The sequence below is a fragment of the Gallus gallus genome, chromosome 3 (assembly GCF_016699485.2).
Source record: "Gallus gallus isolate bGalGal1 chromosome 3, bGalGal1.mat.broiler.GRCg7b, whole genome shotgun sequence".
NCBI lineage: Eukaryota > Metazoa > Chordata > Aves > Galliformes > Phasianidae > Gallus > Gallus gallus.
Genome location: NC_052534.1, coordinates 26,515,621 through 26,535,360, shown reverse-complemented (window position 1 = coordinate 26,535,360; position 19,740 = coordinate 26,515,621). Strand labels below are relative to the sequence as shown.

Below are 19,740 nucleotides of genomic sequence, written 5' to 3'. Positions count from 1 at the left end.
TGCAACAAGTTTAGCACAATTACAGCCTCATATTTTAAACATGTCACTACAAGGGGTAAGTTAATTTCTTTAACTTTCATTGATTAATCAATTATTGACTCATTTTAGCAGAGTTTAAGATGATAAACCTTCTGCAAGTTTCAATGAAGCCAAAACCAGAAAGGCAATCTCCATACAAAGCAGATGAAACCAGTTTTGTTTTCAGGGACTTATTTTCTAGGACTCCACTAAGTGATGATAAACTCTCTAATGTGTAAAGGGGCCTAGAGAAAAAAAAAAAAAGCATTTTCAGGAGCAATACCATAGAAAAAGAATAATCAACTCATTGAGAAAATGGATGCCCAGAGAAGCCCCCAATACTTCCACAGAACATCCTGCTGCCTTTGCTCTGCCCAGTTACTACTCTGCATGAGGAGAATTTTGCTCAGCTCTCAGCATTAGGTAGAGAAGCAGCTTTCCCAGTTGGCAGAAAACAGCTCGGACTGGTCCTGTCTGTGCCAGTGGGGCTGTATGCACACACGTGTCCCCAACGCATGTATACATAAGCCCATAATGGGGAGGGGAGGTGGGGGTGGGTGGGAAGATCTTGATATGTGAGTGAAAATCCATGAAATTAAGCCCTTGCTGAGATTTCTGAATGTGATACAACTTCTGAAGTGGATAATTATTGTTCTCAATCTCTTTGCTCAGTTATTTGAGATGTAACAGAAGCAGTCTGAATATCAACATGAGTTGATTATTTTGATCTACCAACTACTTAGCCCTTTGACATGTACAGCAACTAAATATATGCAGAAGTATCTATTTTAAATTATGCTGCAAATAAACTCATTACACCCACAACTCTTTGCTCCCAAACAAATATAGAAGGGAAACAATATGGTAGTTTATACCCCATTTATTAAGACAGAGCCATCTATTACTTAATACACCAATCGGGTAGCTATAGATCACATTATTTTCTCACTATTAAGATGCAAGACAGTTTGGCAACCGCTTAACAAAGACAAGTTCGGCCGCATGGAGACACACGGAAGCTGCAGAGGGTCAAGAACCACCAAAGCCCGTGTGACCCAGAGCAGCACTATCGCACACGGTGCTGGCACCAGGCGAGTGCCATCACGGCACGCAGCAGCCGAGTGCTGCTGGCACACTCAGGAGCCAACTCCTCGAGTGCCCCGCAGGCCTGCCAGGGCCCCTTCAGCTGGAATGTTGGGAACGGCTCCAGGGACCGTCTGGGTGCCGCTCTTCTGGACACCTACCAATGACTGAAACACCAAAGCTACAGTTTTCTGTGCAGGGATCGCATAGTTTTGTAAGAATGAAGGCTTCTGGTAAGAAAGTTTATAGTGCAATCTGAATTCATTTGTGCCCACAGTGTCATTATTCATTCTCCCAAAACAGTTTAAATATAATCACGTAAGAATTTGCCATCTGCATAATGATATTACAAAGCAGTGCTTATACAGTTAGTGACTACACGTACTCATTTGTAATAAACTTCGCTCATCGTGCTTTTTCAAAGCTACAGGATGAAAGCAAGAAGTGACAAAGCAGTCAAGAACTTTTGCACCTTTCAAAAGCCATTACAATTCCCAGGACTCTACAACATGGACCAAATCAAACAGGAAGCGCACAGCGCACGACTGAATGGCTTCTCAGAAGTTTTAAGAACAAGACCTAATCCTGCTTCCTCTTTGCCAGTGTGCCACCATGCTGTAACTCCTGCTGGGAAATCAGAGCTTGCTTTTCTCCACATAAGCAAGTTCAGATATGTCTCTGTTTGTCCAGGCTGCTGTGTGCTTAACGAGTACATCTGTCACATGACCTACATCACACATACACAATTATGCATTTTTTCCTTTCTACTGAAGATGGGAAAAAAAGGTCAAGCACCAGGAGCCTCAGCTCATAAATGCATTGTGTTGGCCCCAAGAAACCTATCTGATTAACAGCTGGAGTCTTAATGCAAATTTACAAGGTGAACATTTCTTCAGCTTGAAGAGTGTATATATACAATAGTCACCTGGGTAACGATGAACGTACAGAGACTTCATTGCATTGATGTCCCATTGACATACAACTTTTGTAAATGGAATATTGTATAAAAGTAAGAAAAAATGGCAATGCTTCATTGAAATACCAGATTTAAATCAGTATGGCAACATGCAAGCAAATTAAGTGAAAGAACAGGTTTATTTCCATTCTCTAAACGTAACATCAACAGACAACTTCTTTTTAAGTCTTAAGACATAGCAAAAGGGGTAACTACTCTTAAAAAACAATCCTCGACAGATTATTACCTCACTGCATAACCTTTGCTTTAAGCATCTTAAAATGTTAAGACATCAAGCTATTTCCTCCTTCTCGCTGGTAGTATTTTTAATGGAAAATAATAAAACTGCATAAAATACAGACACCTTAAGTCAAGTGCATTTGGCAGGTGCAACCAATGGTCAAGCTAAATGATTCTTTGTAGGTCACTGTGAAAAGGGAGAGCAGCTGTGTTACCATGCACTTTGTAAGAGTTAACACTTTAAAAGCCAATCACTTTCATTTCTATCCTTCCTAACATTTTATTTTAAAGCAATTATGAACAACAACAAAAAAAATCTCCTTCAGCCACAATCTGTAGAAAACTGCTTACGTAGTGTGGCAACAGCAGCAAAACACAGACCAAGCCGTTGGCCATAATATGCAATTACAGGTGAAGACAAAAAGAACACAGCCTTTCTCTATTTTTAATGTATGCAACACAGACAGGAAATTAAAGAGATTTTTTAATATTCCAATATGTTAATGCTCACCGTATCAATGTACTTCGGGAAGCTTCAATAAAGACCATCAATGCTCATGTGCCTGGAGGCATCTTACTGACACACATACATACATGATCTATCTATGGGCTACGCAGATTCGCGCAGACCAAGATTTGGCACATTCATAATTTCACAAAAATACTTTAGGAAGATAAGAGTTATATGTACTTTCATTATTTTAAATGTGAATTGTTTTCAAAATGAGACAGACTTATTTTAGAAAGACTAACAAAAATCAGCTAATATGTTTCTATTAAACACTGTATTTCAAGTTATCTTTGAGAAAAAGATGCACGCTCCCTGCAGATTCATCTCTGTACAGTACTCAGCACCTCTTGACTTTACAGTTTCAGTCTTGCATGCAATTTCACGGCAAATATCGGCTCCAAGGCATTCTGCAAATATTCTGTAGAAGCCTGGCTTGCACATGGAGACTAAAGCAAACAGGTTTTATACTAATGAAATGCAGAATCTTTGCCTGCTTCCAAATGATGCAGAATCTTAAATATAGACTTTGCAGTATGAGTGACTGTCAGTATGAAGTCTAGCATAAGAGAGATACTAGATACACACACAGATCTTTAAGACTGTATGCTTCTAAGTTAAAGACTATCCCATAAATGGCAAGAAGTCTTCAAATACACAGAAATTTAAATGCATAAATGCCAGAAGATGGCTTTGCAATTTATTTTCTTAAGAGAAGTTTCATTCTGACAAGAAAACTATTTGGACCTCAATTGCCTACATCCTTAACAAAACTGATCTGACAGCACCACCACCAAAAGGCCCTCAGTTACTGTCAATAGATTTCATATCCCCATGGAATTGGAGAAATGTAAAGATTTCTAAAAAAAGATTTAGATTTAATGCCCAACTTTTTTTTTTTTTTTTTAAATACTGAAAGGTCTTCTACAATGACCCAGTAACAGAGTAAACCCCCCCCAGTCATTTCAATAGCAACATTGTTCTACTTACTCAATAACTTTCTGATGTTGGATTAACAAATGGAAGTTACAATTATCACAAGTTCCATCTTTTGGTAAAGTAGAACCGCTGCTGACTTCCTAATGTCTTACGATGCACTTATTTATATGTAACAAAACCACCAAGTTGTGCTAAGCATTCAAAGATCTGAATTCCCACATAGCACCTCTTCTTTTAAACCATGGCAAAAGTTTTTGCAAAAATAATTCCACCCTACCTATAGCCCTTCCTACAGAGATAAGAATCACCTCCAAAGAACACTTCACATGATTATTAAATACTTATCTGTCATGTAAGCAGATTAGAATCATGCAAACATACCTTATTACATTGAATCCTACAGTAAGAAAAAAAATCAGTTGTCTGTGCACATATTTTGATTTGATTTACAACATTTTCTACACAAATTCAGAATGCCAAAATTAAGCTAGAGTCCTCAAAGGAGTCAAGTACTTACATTCTTACATACCGATGTTTCAGTGACTTTAGAACTGAAATAATCAATTAGAAAAATATTTTGCAACTTGAGTAGCCAACACTCAAGTCTATTATACCTTTAAATTACATTTACATAATTTTTAACATAGGCACACTAGCAAGTTATTCTGTATATTTCAGTGAAGCAAAGCTTTAAAACAGTTGTAGAGAAATATATATAATTATTCTTGTATGTCTGTCTCTCTCAAGGGAGCAATAAATCCTCTCCATAAAGACCATTTACACAAATACAAGTTTTGCGAGGTTAAGGTTTGAGTTGTTTTTTAATTTTTTTTCTCTAAATATTTACTACACAAAAATCTTACATGAATGTGTACTCCTGACCACACTGATAATGTCATAGCTAGGATCTCATCAGACAGTTTATGACTAGCAATACTGCAACTGTTGTAAACAAAAGACAGGTCCTTACATTGGGACGAAACTTGGTTGCAGGTTAAACTGTGTGCTACTACTACTAAGAGCAAGATTTAAAGTAAACTCATCTGGAATTCAGATCTGATCGAGGGAACAGTGAGAACGACACAATGAAGGGACACTTGGGTGCAATTTCATGCTGGTGAATTTTTTCCTCTTTCTATGCTTAGAGTAGGTTTTAAACCAGGAGTTGCATATCCAAGGACACACACAATTTAAAACTGAAGTGACCATTAGCACATTTGTACACATACTTACATAAACTTAGTATTTACATACAAAGTTTCACCGTAACAGTTGAAGTCTTAACACATACGAAAGAAGATAACCTACTACAAAGAATGTGTAACTGGATCACAGATTTTCCACGAGCATATTAACACATTTTAAAGTGCTTTCTGGGTGCTTCAAATCAACCCTTTTCAGTATAAGCTTCTACGTAGTGCTGTTCCAGTCATTACAAAATTATTTAAATCATTCTTCTTCAGATACATTGCGTATTCAAGAAACAAAATGATGACATCTTGACGTAAAAGTTTCAAGCTCCACCAACACAAATGTATACATTGCTTAAGTTCAGATGAAGTTGTCAAATGCTTTGGTTTATCGTAGCTCAGGTTAAATATTTGATAGACCAGAAATTGCACCTCTCCACTCTGTTTTTCACTAAAAAAAAAATACCCCAACATAAATTGACAGTATTCTTTGGTAAAAACAGGACATTTGGCCAGTTTGTGTATACATCTATTTATTAAAATAATCTAAAAGTGAACAAATGCCGCTGCTGTACTGTCAATTTACAGGAATAATCATTCCTTACTCATTGGGGAGTATCAAAATATTAAGCTAAGCAGTTAGCTACGTAACAGGCTAAAACACATTCAGCAACTATTACAGGGGATCAATAATGTTTTAAGAACATTTTTTGCTTAACACTGATACTTTACAAAATCTTCAAAATGCTGGATGCTTGCTGACAAGTTCATTATTTTGCAGCGACTACAGAAATATTCAATGGTGTACACTGTCAGGTTTCTGATACACAACATAACAAAACCCAGGAATATGGTGTGCTGACCAATACTCAGCTGCACAGTATTTGTGCATTACCTACACTAAGAAAAGCCTATTAAAAATTCAGTTAACTGCTACAAGTTATGTGAATATATAAAAACAGAGCAGATATACAAGTATAACACTGAACATACTGTACTTTATTAGCACAAAAAGCCAGAACAAGGCACAGCAAGCAGAAAAATACATCAATAGAAGGGTTAGTGTAGCATACAAGAATAATGTTTATTGTACTTGCAGCCAAAATGTTCCCTACCTCGCACAGGTCACTGCCATAGAGAAGTAAGTAATAACATACTGTAGCAGCTGGTAAAGAAACTAGGGAGCACTCATAATTGGTACAAAACATTGAACAGGGGACAGGGCATTCCAACAAAATTTTAGTGCAAAAATGTCTAAGACAGAACTATTTGAAGTTCTGTCTCCAATTAAATAAGCAAACAGAACTTAGAATGTTGTTTCCAAGTAATCTGTTGAAACTATCATCAGTGCATATTACTTTAAAACATTTTAAAAAGCGCAAATTGAAAGATATTTACAAATAAAGTGTAACAGTACCTTTGAAATCTGACATTTCAGATACGTCAGATTTTGTATTCTGATTATAATTCAACCACTTGTAATTTTCTCCATAAAAATATCAGACAACTTTAAATAAAAAAAACAAACATCTTCTCTTCACTATCACCTTCCATTGTAAATTACAAGTAGTTAGGCTTTAGAAAAATACAAAAACTTTCATTTCATGGCTATAAACCAATTCTATGTCCTGCCACTGAATCAGTAACACACGCTGGAAGGTATTCAACTGTCCAAGACAGCATTACTTTTGCTAACAATGCCACTTAAATCTCCAAGTGTTTAAAATAGAATTACAGTACTGAGCAGGCATATTCAAGTCTTAATCATTAGGAAACCCTATACACTGAGAAAAGCATGATTCATCTGCTAGCATCCAAAAAACCCCATTAACTCTTAATGGACTGCAGGTTATCCCTGCTTCTTGTGAACTGCTCCTGATAAGAAGAGAATACTCTTATTCACTACTGTTCGGAAACTTAACTGTGAGCTCAATTAGCACTTCGAATAGTGGAAATATTTAAGGACAATATTTAAAAAAATACTTTAAATATGAGCAAAAATGCTCCTCCAATAAAGTCTTTCTTCATTAGCATTACACAAATGCCCCACGGAAAATGCCTCATAGTTTCTTCATCCAATTACTACAGCTATAAAAACAAAATATTTAGGAATTAGCAAAAATATTTTCACTAGGCCTTAATGAAAAACGTGCAGAATTGTGTCTGCTTATTGTTTCCAAGAGGCATCACAACTTCGTTTGATTAACAGCAGGCAGCATCTGACAGGATACTAACACTCAGCTTCAATAGGATATTGCAAAAAAGCTAGACGTTGTTGGTGCGTTCGCTGCAGTTAAACTGTAACACACAAGAAAAAGCATATTCTGTAAGCTTACTGGAGACTCTGATTTCCTTTTACTTTGTTTTTATAGGTTCCCGCTCCAGCCATCGCACCCTGACTTTTTGTTTATAGTGATACTCCTTTAAAAAGTCTTGCAACATTGAAGGCAATGGAAGGTCATCAATTCCATCATACGTAGTGCACCTGCAGATTACTGCCCGGCAGATATACTGCAGACTAAAGGGGAAAGTCCTGTTCAGAGATACAGTTAGCAACGGTTCGAAGAACATGCAAGAGCTAGGGTCTTTGTAGTGTTCCAGAAGCCCCGTAACGGTGGAGGAGTGAAACACACAGGGATCGTGGGCATCAAAACTAAAGTTGTGATTCCACTGCTCAATGCGTGCATGTAGCGATCGGTTATAACGACGGAAGCTCACAGAGAAGAGGTAGTCCTCTTGTGCAGAATCCCTGAGCAAAAAAGTGCCTTCGGGTTTACCCTCCAGAAGTGCTTCTGCTTCATAACGGTCCATTACACCCCAGTAACACGGGTTACCTGTGATCTGAAGTAAGTCTGGCACAAGGCAATGGATGTAATCGATCTGAGTGTGCACCTTCCAAGCCCCCTGCTTGCTGATATGGCCGTGGTTCTCTCCAGACATCTGGCGCTGCTTCTGCCTGCGCGACTGTAGACAAAGTGTTGTTGTGTCCTCTTCAGAGTCACAGTTTCCTGGAGGAGTTGCATTTTTGTCCCCAGTCAGCTCAGTCATACCAGGGGCTAACTTTGGTCCCAGTTTATATAATGGATTAACCTGTGCTGTAGCTTCAAAAGTATGTATTTGGGCATTGGGAGGGGGATCAACCCCTTCTTCAATACTGAGTCTACGTCTCTCTCTCAGCCTGTCTTCTTCGTCTTCTGTGGAAACCAAGGAAGGATCAAATGTATCAAAAAATGTTGAGTGCGGACTCACAGGAGCCGTGTGCTGTTTAATCAGATGCCATTTCTGAGCCAGATCTGAGCCTGCAGGAAAAGGGCATTTCTCAAGCATTAGTTCAGAGAGATGGATCTTTCTTTTGTTAGAAAACAGAGGTTTGGACTGTTTGCTGTAAGTTCGCATGGGAAAACACAGTCCAACAGTATCCTGTAGACGCTGTCGTAGAGAACGGCTGCCTACTGTCCTGTTTGACGCTGCATCCATATCATGGACAGAACTCACTCCATACCTCCTCTCTCTCCTCTGCAGACCACTTCGCGTTCTACCAAATCTTTTTTCGGTATCCAAAGAGCTCTGGGTTTTGGTAGAGCAGGAATGTTTCTTCTTCCCACCCCAAGGAGCATGACGAGAATAAGAGTCCCTTCGAGCAAGCCTAGCTCCCGTGGTGACACATGAGTCGTTCTCTTTCTCAATACTTATTTCAACAATCTGAGGAATTTCTGTGACACAGTTTTGGTTCCGCCTGACGGAATTCTTTGAAGGACTCAAACCTAACTGCAAAGCAATGTTTTCTCTCAGAGGACTGCTGGGTTGCTGCTGAGCCAAACCGGTTATCTGGACAGTTCTGTCTTTAGCCGATGAGCAACTACTGGAGTTAACGACTACATTTTCATTTTGGCTTCCACCTTCATGACTGAAGAGATTCTGGCACCTGTATTTGAAATTGTTCCACATCTTTCCCACTTTATCCATGGATTATGTTATCTAAGTTCAAGAGGAAAAGAAATATTAAAATAAATGCAGTTTAAAAAATGAGAATAAACCCACAGTTATCAATTAAGTTACAAAGATGACTTTGCTAACTGAACACAATATAGTTGAAAAAGTGCCCTCAGTGTTGTACGCTTGCATAGCACTGACATGCAGCACATCATTTTGTGACACAGAAGAATCACCAAGAAAAAAAGCATTTGGGAAATTACAAACACTGAAACACAGATAGGCCTGCTTATAAACTCTATGGCATTATTAAAAAAATGTAGGCAAAACTGCAGATTTGTACCTGATCGACAGGAAATATGCAGTTTTAAATGCTTCACTTTAAGTGTCACACGTAATGTATGACTCCCAGATAAGCTTATAGTAAGTAGCAGTAAATTCTGACAAAAAACAATTCAGGTAGCTCCCAGCAATGAAAACAGTTAGCAAAAGCCAACAAGCATACTACAAGCACCTAGATATACCATCCAGAATTGAAAGCTCCAGCTGCAGGTATGGAAAATTCCAAGCTACAACTAACAAGATTAAAAAAAATAGCACAAAAACAGAAATGTGGGGCAGGGAGGGAAAGAAGCGTTCAGCATTCTTAGATAAGGCAATGACAAAAAAAAAAAGATACAAAAGCAGTAAGATATCAGCAAAACTTTAGAATTCTAAAGTCTCTGATACATTAGTAAAGCCATAGATACAAAACATCTAAAAACTGTCTGGCTTTATTACTTAAGCCATGAAAGAATGAAAGAGCCCAGGGAGCTTTTCTATCTTTAGCAAGGGCACTTAGAAAGCAGCTCTGCAGCAAAAGCACAGTGACAGTGAATCGTGAAGTAAAAAGAGAAACATTAGTCGTATGTATTCTTCAACTGCTTCTTCAGAAACCAAGTTTGATAACTGGAATAAGACTACCAAAAATCACAAGACGGCCCTAGGACACAGAGAAATTTGCTACTTCTGTACCAAAAATTCAGGCAATGCCAAGGTAAATTAGATCTAATTAAGCTCTGAGAGAAGTGCTAAACTTAAAGGACTAAAACATGTCACCTTATTTAACCCTCAGTGAAAGCTGCTCTGTTCTATAGATAAGCATTATTCTGAAGCAACACTCATATGTTGTTGCAGTTCTTCCCTGTTAAGAGTTGGAAAGAAATCTAAAGCAATGACTAAATCTCATGAAATAAGGTAGATGACAGACAAGTAAGCAACAGCCTTGCAATGCAGTCTAGAAGTTCCTAAAGTGCAGCTGAAAAACTCTTACTGTGGCAGAATTTACTGAGATTGAGGAAGAGATGGAGGTGCAGTTTATAAGAGATTCGTGATTAGATAATTAATTTGAAATTCCTTCTAACTGATATGTGAATGGAAAGCAAAAGGAACAAAAACTTATCCCCCCACCTCTTGCTCAAGTACTTCAGCAAAAGCAGTAAGTTAGGCACCTACATCCAATTATATAAAGTAAATTTTAAGAATCTAGTGTGCGCTCAGGGAGGAGCATGGAAGGGGAAAAAAATAACCAGATCTTAACCATATCTGGGGACTGTTGGCACAAGTTACCTAGAACACGGTGCTAATGATAATTGCCATTACATCCAAGCAGTTACTAAGAAGGAAGACATTTTTTTAAAGTAAAACACTTTCAGATGGAGAAAACTTGCAAAGATAGGAAACCTTAGATGCAAAAGGCACTACAGAGTTCTCTGCATATGTTAGAAGTGTATGTGAGCCCACGAGCAAGAAATGTCTTGCTGATTAAATAAAAAAATCCTACATTAATCTTTCTGGGAGCTGTTTGGACCAAGCCGGTAGACTGAGGGAGTCTTAAGAGCAACAGAAGCAATTATAGATCATGTAGGTTTGTAGGAACCATTCTATCGGGTGTCATGCAACCACAGCCAATAATAGCTGCTTGTAGAGTGTCACAGATTATCCACGTTTACAAGGAAGCATATGTCTGATGCGCCACCTTGTCAACACAGTATATATAAGGTTAAGTTCTACCCACTGTTCTTTCATGTTCTCCATTTCTTCCTCTTCCAAGTAGCAAGATACATAAATTTATCACTGTGACATGTACTACCCGACTGCTGTTATTCAGCTGAAACCAAGAAACAAATTTTAAGAATTGGGGATGTGAAAAGGAAGAGACAATACCTCAATTCCCTTTGGAAATCAGACTAGAAACTGAAATTTTTGTGACAGTGAATCAGAATTGCTTTTCCAACCAGTTGTACACTGTTCAGTACTGTGTTTTATTTGAAAGATGCTTGCTATTCGTCTTCCTTTGCGCTACTATTCCAAAGTGTGTTTAGGCTATTAAGTGGGTTGGAAATCCTCTGGGCTTGCCCAAACCCCAACTAAAACCCAACAAACAAAAACAAACAACCCACAAAGTTACCACCACATCAGCTTGACAAAATACTTTCCAAAAGTTTAATTACTTTTTGTCATAGTTAAGAGCATATAGATATCTTTCTTACCCAGAAACACATGAGCCACTGGATCTTGACTTGAGAATATACCTCAGCATGAACTTGCTAGATTCTTTCTCTGAGTTGTAGACATGATTACTAGAAAGAGAAAAAACAGTATATTTTCTTAGTTGTTAAGAATAACTTTTCACTTTGATACTTACAATCTGCTAACAGTACCAAAGGGATATTTCACTAATTATATGAGTGCACAGAGCTACCTGCTTATTTTATATATATATATTCTTATGCTTTTAATATAAGAAAAAGGTTTCATAAAACTTTGTCACCCATTGAACACATTTGTCAAACAGAATCTAGAGGAAGACCCTCAAAGGAAGCTTTTAAGAAATAAGAGCAATGCCACAGCATCTGGATCATTCAAGCGCCAGGCACAGTGAGCACACTCAGGCTTGTAAAAATGGTTTCCCCACATTTTGGTTCCAAGTCCAAAGCGGCGGTTCCCAAGTCGTGACTGGCAGTGCTGTCAGATCACCTCATACTGCCTCCCCTCCTTGTTTTCAGCTGCTACATCACATCAAAAGGCAGCTAAAAATATACACTTTTCTAATATTACTTTTCCAGGTAAGCAACTGCTGTACTTGCCACAAGGATGTTATATGATTGTGAACCAAGAGGAATATGAACCACGATTCTAAAAATGGGAAAGTAAGTGGAATGCAGGACAAGTTCTTCAGTAAAAGAATAGGTCAGCACTCCCCTAAAATAATGACCTATTGTTTTTCAGAAATCCAAGAGGCATTAGGGGATTTTAGTACAGTATGTTCATGCCACCGTCAGCTCTAGCAGGAACAGGAGACAATCTACTTCTTCATATTAGAACCAAGTCTAGGACAGTGCTTCCAGTTAACAGGAAACTGTGAGAAGCTACACTAATAGCTAATACACACAGATCAGAAAAAAAGTACTTGGCTATGATGCATATTTACTGGAATAAGAAGCGTAGGCTTGAGCGATCACCACATGGATGTCAGAAGTCATTATTCCTAGGCAGAAACTCCAGAGTAATGACAGACAAGTACTAAACTTTATGAGCTTTGATTCACCTGTGGAAGCACTAAAAATGATGAAATGCTTTTAAAACTAGGCCATATAACTACTACTGAAAGATTCCATAAAAACAGACTTCCCAGAGAGCAACAGAGTTGCAAGCACAAAATTAAGTCAAAGGCAGATGTGAAATTCTTTCGCAATGTTAACATTTATTTCCCTTCGCCTATCCATTATATTCCTAGCAGGTCTACAATACACAAGACATGGAAGTGTACTATAGGTTCCAGACAAAGCCAGTTATACTGCTGCACTGAGCACTGGCTGCACACTGACCTTTTCCATTCATTAAAAACCTAAAAAGTACACAGAGGGTTATCTCGAAATTTTATGCTTAACTCCTTATTTTAAGATTTAGTGCCATTCTTATACCTCAGCTGTGCTCAGAAACATGAGCAGTCAGGGCACTGCTGTTACACCACAGCAGCAGGCAGTGACACAGCCTGCTCCACCAGCCGCCTGCTGCTTCCACCGAGGAGTGTTTGCTTCAGGAACCATTCTTCGCTTTTGGAAAACAGCTTCCTGAACTCAGGCAACCATCTCAGTTAAGACTCTCAATCTTGCATTAGAATAAAACTTGAGTCATTCTTAAAGTATTTTGTATTCCATTCAGTGATTGCAAACCGGTTTGAATCAACGTGCAGCAGACTTGTGGTTTCACAGATTTCTTGTGGCAGCACCAAGGTCCACTAAATACAAATTACTTCTAAACTGGCCCTAAAGCCATTCTGGTATTCCAAAGGAGTACTGTCTGAGAAAATTAGCCTTGGGGAATGTTCTTTTAGCCTGAACGAAATATAAACTTCATCCAATCAAAATCCATAATATGGGTTTGCAGACCACTTTGTAGATTTTCCCAGAAAAAGTCATACTAGCGTGTCCAAAACAACCTCTTTCCAACTAAAAGTAATTGCTATCTACCTATGCTGACATAAATGACCTGAAACTTATGCCAGAGAGATGCTCTGACTATTCTTTCCAGAAGCATCCCAGTACCTTGCTAGAGCTTTCTGCTCATGACTTCCTAATGGGAACACTCCTTAGAAGTAGCATACTTGTGACCATCCTCATGTTACTTGACTTGAAAATTAGATGATACATTAAGTTACATTAAAAAGAAAAAAAAAAGCAAAGCAAGAAACCAAACCCTGAACTACACCATCTACCCAAAGCTGTAGCTCTGTATGTAGTTCACTCTAAAAACATGGCATGCCTATTTCCAAAACAAGTGCCTACAAAAATCTTTGCTCCGGCATTTTCACACTATGACTGCTTCAAAACACTGAAAGGCAATGATGTCAAAGTCAAAACATTCTGTAACCTAAAGGAAGAAGGGGAGAAATCAGAGTCCACTCTCTGCACGCTGCTCGGCTCACTGCTAGCACTAGCACTGTGAGGACACACTGCCCAATGTGTTCAGCAACACTGCAGCACACCAACTAAGCCCACAGAGGGGGAAGTAAAAGGAACGGAGAGAGTCAACAGCTACTGTTAGAACTGTTCCCTATTTTAAAGTGATTTGCTTAGCAGTAACGAGAGACTCCATTAATGAAGATATTTTCCTCCATTAAGGCACATTTGCTGAAGAGGTTAATGCTGTCTTTGCACATTGCTAAATGCCTGCTGTGGGCTGCTGCTCGTCCTGCTGCAGTAACAACGCTGCTCACATCACTCCTCAGCCTCACTCAGCTGCAGTGAGTAACGCTGGCCAACACCCACCACTTGAGGTAACCCACCTGAGGAAGGTACAACAGGATTACATGGGTTACAAAGCAATTTTTTTTCAACACACATTCCAGTAATAATGAATTGCTGCTGTAATACTAGAAATGACATTTCTTAAAGAACAGAATAAGTGAGCTGAAGTGGAGCCATACATTTTTCTACACACACCAAAACGCGGCTGCTATAGACAGCCTGAAGAACCAATCCGGAGAGCTGGAAAGAAGAGGTGGCTGATATATATTTTGAACAGACACAGTAATATAGCCAAGCACCTCAAGTTTTCATGAAAGTTTAATTAGGGCAAAATACTACTATTTCTCCTAGCAGGCTCTGAAAACTTCCTGGCCTCTTCTTGGCCACCTGTGCTGGACCTGGTGCCGGACACAGCCTGCACACCACGTGGCATGAATCAGCCCGTGGAACTGATCCTGACTAAAATTAGCTATCAGAGTCTCAACCTTTTGCTACATCTTCTTTACAACTTTATAAATATTTGTGTTAGCACAAGAGAGGAGTGGATGAGGAATAAGCCAGTCAGAGCAATCCTGCTTCCTTGCACATCAGCACTGGCATACTCTGCTCACAGCATTAAGACCTGAGATGGCTACTTTGAGGAGTAATTTCAGCTGAAGCCTATATGTTAATCAGAAATGGTTTTCTGGCTGCAAAGGGAGATTAGGATTGTATTTAGGATACTTCTTTGAATGTTCGGGTTGAAAGTACAGCCACTGAAAAGATTCATTTCAAAAATAAAATGCTGAGTCAGCTTGATGCATCCTGCTAAACAGTGAAAGCTACAAGTCTCAAGGACTTCAGCTGGCAGACTGTCAAGTCAAAGAAAAATAATGGCGTTTGTCATTGTTTTAAATTGAAAGTAAGAAACAATCTCCTTCTCAACACAAATTCACAATGAGTGAAAAGCACTCTTAGCTTGCATAGCTGATGTTCTGCCAGTTTCTTTCTAAGCAATCCCTTGGTTACTTCAGAAATACCACCCCCAGGTATTTTCTGTGGAATAAGCCCTTGCATCCCCTTGCTAGGTACTGGGATTCAAGAAAGCATCAGGACTATGCGTGTTTGGATTATAAAATATCATTCAGCTGCCATCTATTTCCTTTCTTTTCACAAAACCTAAAATCCCTAAAAGAGAAAAGCATGAATGAGGAACAGAACACGAACAACACTGTACCAAAATAGAGACACTTGTTTCTGAAGTACTTTTTTAATTACACAAGACTAGCAGATAATGATACAACTGTGATGAACAAAGCTAGTATTTCTAATTATCTAAGGATCAGAGAGCTGCACACTGCAAGCCTAAGTTTCAGATATTAATAAAGAAGTAATGCTGCGCAGATCTACCAAGGACTCTGCATACCAATAAATATCCAAGAAGATAGAGAAGCTATCCAAGAGTATATCCAAGAGTAGAGAAGCTCTGGAACTTCAAGACAATGGTGTGCCTGAATTCCAGGTAAAGACACCCTCCAATTATTAAGGTATTACAATGAGCGGCCATTTGAATAACATGCAAACCCACACAAGCAACATTACATGCAAGCATTTTCCTTTAAATGACCCCAACACACCATAAGTATGCAAGTGAGCATCATGCCACCTTTATAGAAAAAGAAGAAGAAAAAGCATTAAGTTAGCTAAGGAAGCTACCCGCTATGGCAGAGAACTCTAGGTGTCCTACTGAAATGATGCCTTCTTTACTGCTACATTTAAGCCTCCTTGAACATAAGCTGCCAACATATTTAGGTTTTTCTGTGTTTTTTGTTTTCTTTGTTTTTAAATGTGTGCAGAATAAATAGCTCCAGCCAGTGCTGAGTTAAGCACAACAGCCCTCTTGATGACCTCTGCAAAAGCCATTAAAAGTATTCTTAGAAAAAGTTACAGAGCTCTCCTCTAGCAGGACAAAATTCCATTCTACTTTTAATAACACTAACAAAGCATATTTGTATTTTAGAATCTGATAGAAAAGAATAAGTCTCAAATTGCTGTAAAACAATCTAATGGTTGTTTGTAATTTCAGGGTATTCTGTGTTAAGGAAAAGCAACTTCAATAGTTCTGCCTCAGTAAAGCAAAAGAAATAAGAAGCAAAGCTGGAAAGGAAGGATGGGTCAGTCTCATACCACTTATCCTTTACTAGCACAGTAGAAACATCCATTTTCAAATTAAGCATTTCATTTGATTCCAAACTGCCTATTTTGCAAATAGATGGTTTCTCTGTTCCACGGCTTATTCATACTGTTTTAACAGTATTACTTCTTATCACTTCATCTTACAATTTTCAAGACCTCCACGGCCTGCCTAATGCCTCTCCCTCCTCGCAGTACCTTTACCAACCTCCTTACAGCCCTCTCTATGCACCCAGCTACTTCCTATGTTGCCTTGCTATTTTACCCAGCAGAAGACCACAGTAGCTAATACTAACAAGCTGTCTGACACCTCAAAAGCTGCTAAGAGCAAAGCTCTACTTGTTCACCTCTCGTGATGTTTCTACATAAGCGACTATGTCAGAAGAACTATACTGATATTTACATCATTTACAGGACTTATTAAGGAAGGCTGCCCTCCTTTCAGCTTTGAGCTAAATGAGTGAAAAGTTCAAAGGCCTCTACAGCCCTAACAATTGAGAAGGGTGACAGGGCGAGGCTGTGATCTCTTTGGACGTGCAACTGAAAAAGTCAGTGCTGTCCTGAAAACTAAAGAGTGCCAACATGCACTTTGAAAAGAATTTATCACTATCAATTGCTCAGTTCATAAGTTTAGCGTTGGTGTCCATACACCCTGAGCTCTACAGACAGTGTCTGTCTTTTTTATTCACTGATAACATTAACAGGGGGAAGTATCCCATAGTAGCAACGTCATGTGCACGTGCAACACACAACAAGAAAGCTCAGCAAAAATTCTAGAACTAAAGAGCTCCTCTTCGCAGCAGCATAAGTGACTTGACAGGCTTAAAGAATATGAACATGTCAGCCCTAATTTACAGTATGCCGATATGAACAGAACACAAGTAAATTGGTCCATTGTGCCACTGCAGTACTGAAGAGTTAAAGTTTCAGGCTAGGAGGAGAAAAGCAGCGGAGCAGCCTGGTCCCTTATCTAGCGGTGGCCATGCTCTGTTGTCAGGCAGAAAGGTGGTCTGGGATGGGCAACTCCGATAGCACCCACACGTCTACAGAATGACCTTTGCAGTGATTCAAGTCCCAGTTCGCATTCTTTAATGCCAGAAGTTTAACAGGTAAACTCTGGTGCCACTGGCAGCCTTAGATCAGTTTCTGCATAAAGCCTGTTTTCGTAAAACAGAAGCGTATCAGAATGCAACTGTGCCACAAAACCTGCAGAGTGTTTGGGAAGCTAGGAGTTAAGCCCCTGCCTAGGCCTACCCCCAGCTGCTGTCAGCAGTCAAACATGTCAGGAGGAGCTCTGCCCTGACAGGGCTAATTGGCAGCAAGCACCTGGCTCCCCAGGCGGGCAGGGGTAGGTAAAAGAATACAAACCCTGCAAAGTAGAAGCAGCTGGAAGGCTGTCAGGAGGTTCTAGCCTGTTTCGTACTTTCACTTTGATCCATGGGCAACTTCATCCTGGCCTACAGGCAGCCCGAGCAGCAGAAACACTTCTCTGCAGCTTATCCACTGCCAGGGGCAGGTGCCTTGCTGCTGGGTACAGGTGAGCTCTGTCACAGAGCACATAGGCTCACACTGCAACACCAACACCCATAGGAACCAGCATTTCAGTGAGCCTGAAACCACGGGTACCACTGGAACAAAGCCACCCTAACAGCTGTGGAGAGCACTGCTCAGTTTTTAATCAAGCACCCTGCATAAACAGTTGTGCCATTCCTTTAGCTGATAGTGCTGTTAAACAGTATGAATTCACAGGTCCATAAGCAATGTTTAAAAGGAAAAAGCTCTGTGTAATGAGATTATAAGATACTAAAGTTAGAATTACTGCTCTAACAACAAGAAAAAATGTGCTATCTTAGTGATAGTTTGCAATACTTGCCCTTCTTCTGTATTCTGCACCTTTACACAACAGCAACATTTGAGTCTGCACTCAGAAATAAGTAACTCTTGATGTTGCCAAAACCATAAGACCATCACTTGTGCATCAGAAGCTGAATAATCACTGATAAGAAATGCCAAGCCTCTTTCCTCTCTAGAGTATCTATTACCTCAATCCATTACAACTGAGGCATTAACTAAAGTTTTATCATTATGTTGCTGTGTTATCTTTCAGGAGACAGATCTCATTTCCTAATAAGATACAAAAGAGGTGATGATGCCTGTCAAAATGTGGCTGTACCTTGCATTCTGTAGGGCCAAGAAGCCATCAGCTGCATCAAAACCAGCTGAATGAAACGCCTGTTCTGGCAAAGAAGCACTGGTGTACATTAACAGAGTAAGCCTGTATAGGATGAAAGTTCTGTAAGAGAAGACTAATAAGACTTACTCTATTTTGCCCTGAATCAGATTCATAAAAGCAGAGATTCAGTTGTATGAATGGCTTAAGAGAAAGCATTTCATGCAGAAAGAGCTAGCGGCACTACATCAAACTGAGCAAACCTAAATCAAACAATGACTACCAGATGATGAATTTGACGAGAGCATTACCAAAATAAATAAATAAAACACCACCACAACTCCTCAACCGACAAGATACAAACCACAAAGTGGGTGACTGATGCTATCCTACCATATCAGCTTGAAATGATAAACTATCCTCTGTGCAAAAGAAACAGAAAAGTACAGGCCTTTCTTGGCTGCTTCTCATTCACAGTTTAGATATAGCCAGGCATCCCAAGGGTCACTGTCCATGGTAACTCACCTAGCATCATTTCACTGCTATTAAAACAGAGATGCCTGCTTCTCTCCCAAGCCTTTGTATCTGTGCTAATACCCACTTGACCTCTGTTTTTGCTGCCTACCATAAAGGTACTCAATGTTCAACTGAAATTATCTCGCTAGATACAAACAGAATGTTACCTAGGGAAAAGAAGTCAGAAGAATCAAGTGATAGTGAGGCCAAGAGAAGCTTCAGGCTCTCAAACCAAGAGCAGAAAGAACCACTAGCTCTCCCAGCAGCAGTGAGCTATTAATACTGCTTTAGCCATTTTTGTGAAACCTTATCCCTCAATGCAACTGTTAACAGGAAAAGCTATCAACATTAAAATACAGCAACTACTCCTGTTTGTTTCAAATAGGCAATGAAACTGTCACTTAAAACACCAAACAACCTGCAGAAGAATTTTCAATAAAAAAAAGGTGTCATGGTTTCATCAAAACCTGCTCAATAAATGAGTTCAGGGAGCTGTGATCCTTAAGTATCTATGATAAAAAATAATTTGATTCTTAGCTTAGGGGATACAAGTCTCCTCACTTTATCATTAAGGGAGATGTGGCAGTTTCTACATTTAGCTACTGTCACAGCAAAAATATGCAGAGTGATCACCAGAATGGGAACAGCAGAACTGTCATTCCTCGTTACTGGATGGAAGTTTCCAGGAAAACCTCTGATTAGCCACAGCTTCAGCTCACCTCCCA

General features: G+C 39.3%; 1 protein-coding gene across 3 annotated transcripts in view; it reads right to left on the bottom strand.

Annotated features, from left to right (window-relative positions):
• Window positions 1-2,177: 2,177 nt before the first annotated feature.
• Window positions 2,178-19,740, bottom strand: part of SOCS5 (suppressor of cytokine signaling 5) — a 30,721-nt gene continuing 13,158 nt past the window's right edge. For 2 of the 3 annotated variants that reach the window (XM_040697277.2, XM_040697278.2), the window contains exons 2-3: window positions 11,398-11,487; window positions 2,178-8,911 (exon numbers count right to left, since the gene is read on the bottom strand). In XM_040697277.2, the coding sequence (XP_040553211.1) occupies window positions 7,289-8,899 (1,611 nt within the window). In that variant the 5' untranslated portion in view covers window positions 8,900-8,911; window positions 11,398-11,487 and the 3' untranslated portion in view covers window positions 2,178-7,288. 3 annotated transcript variants of the gene reach the window in all.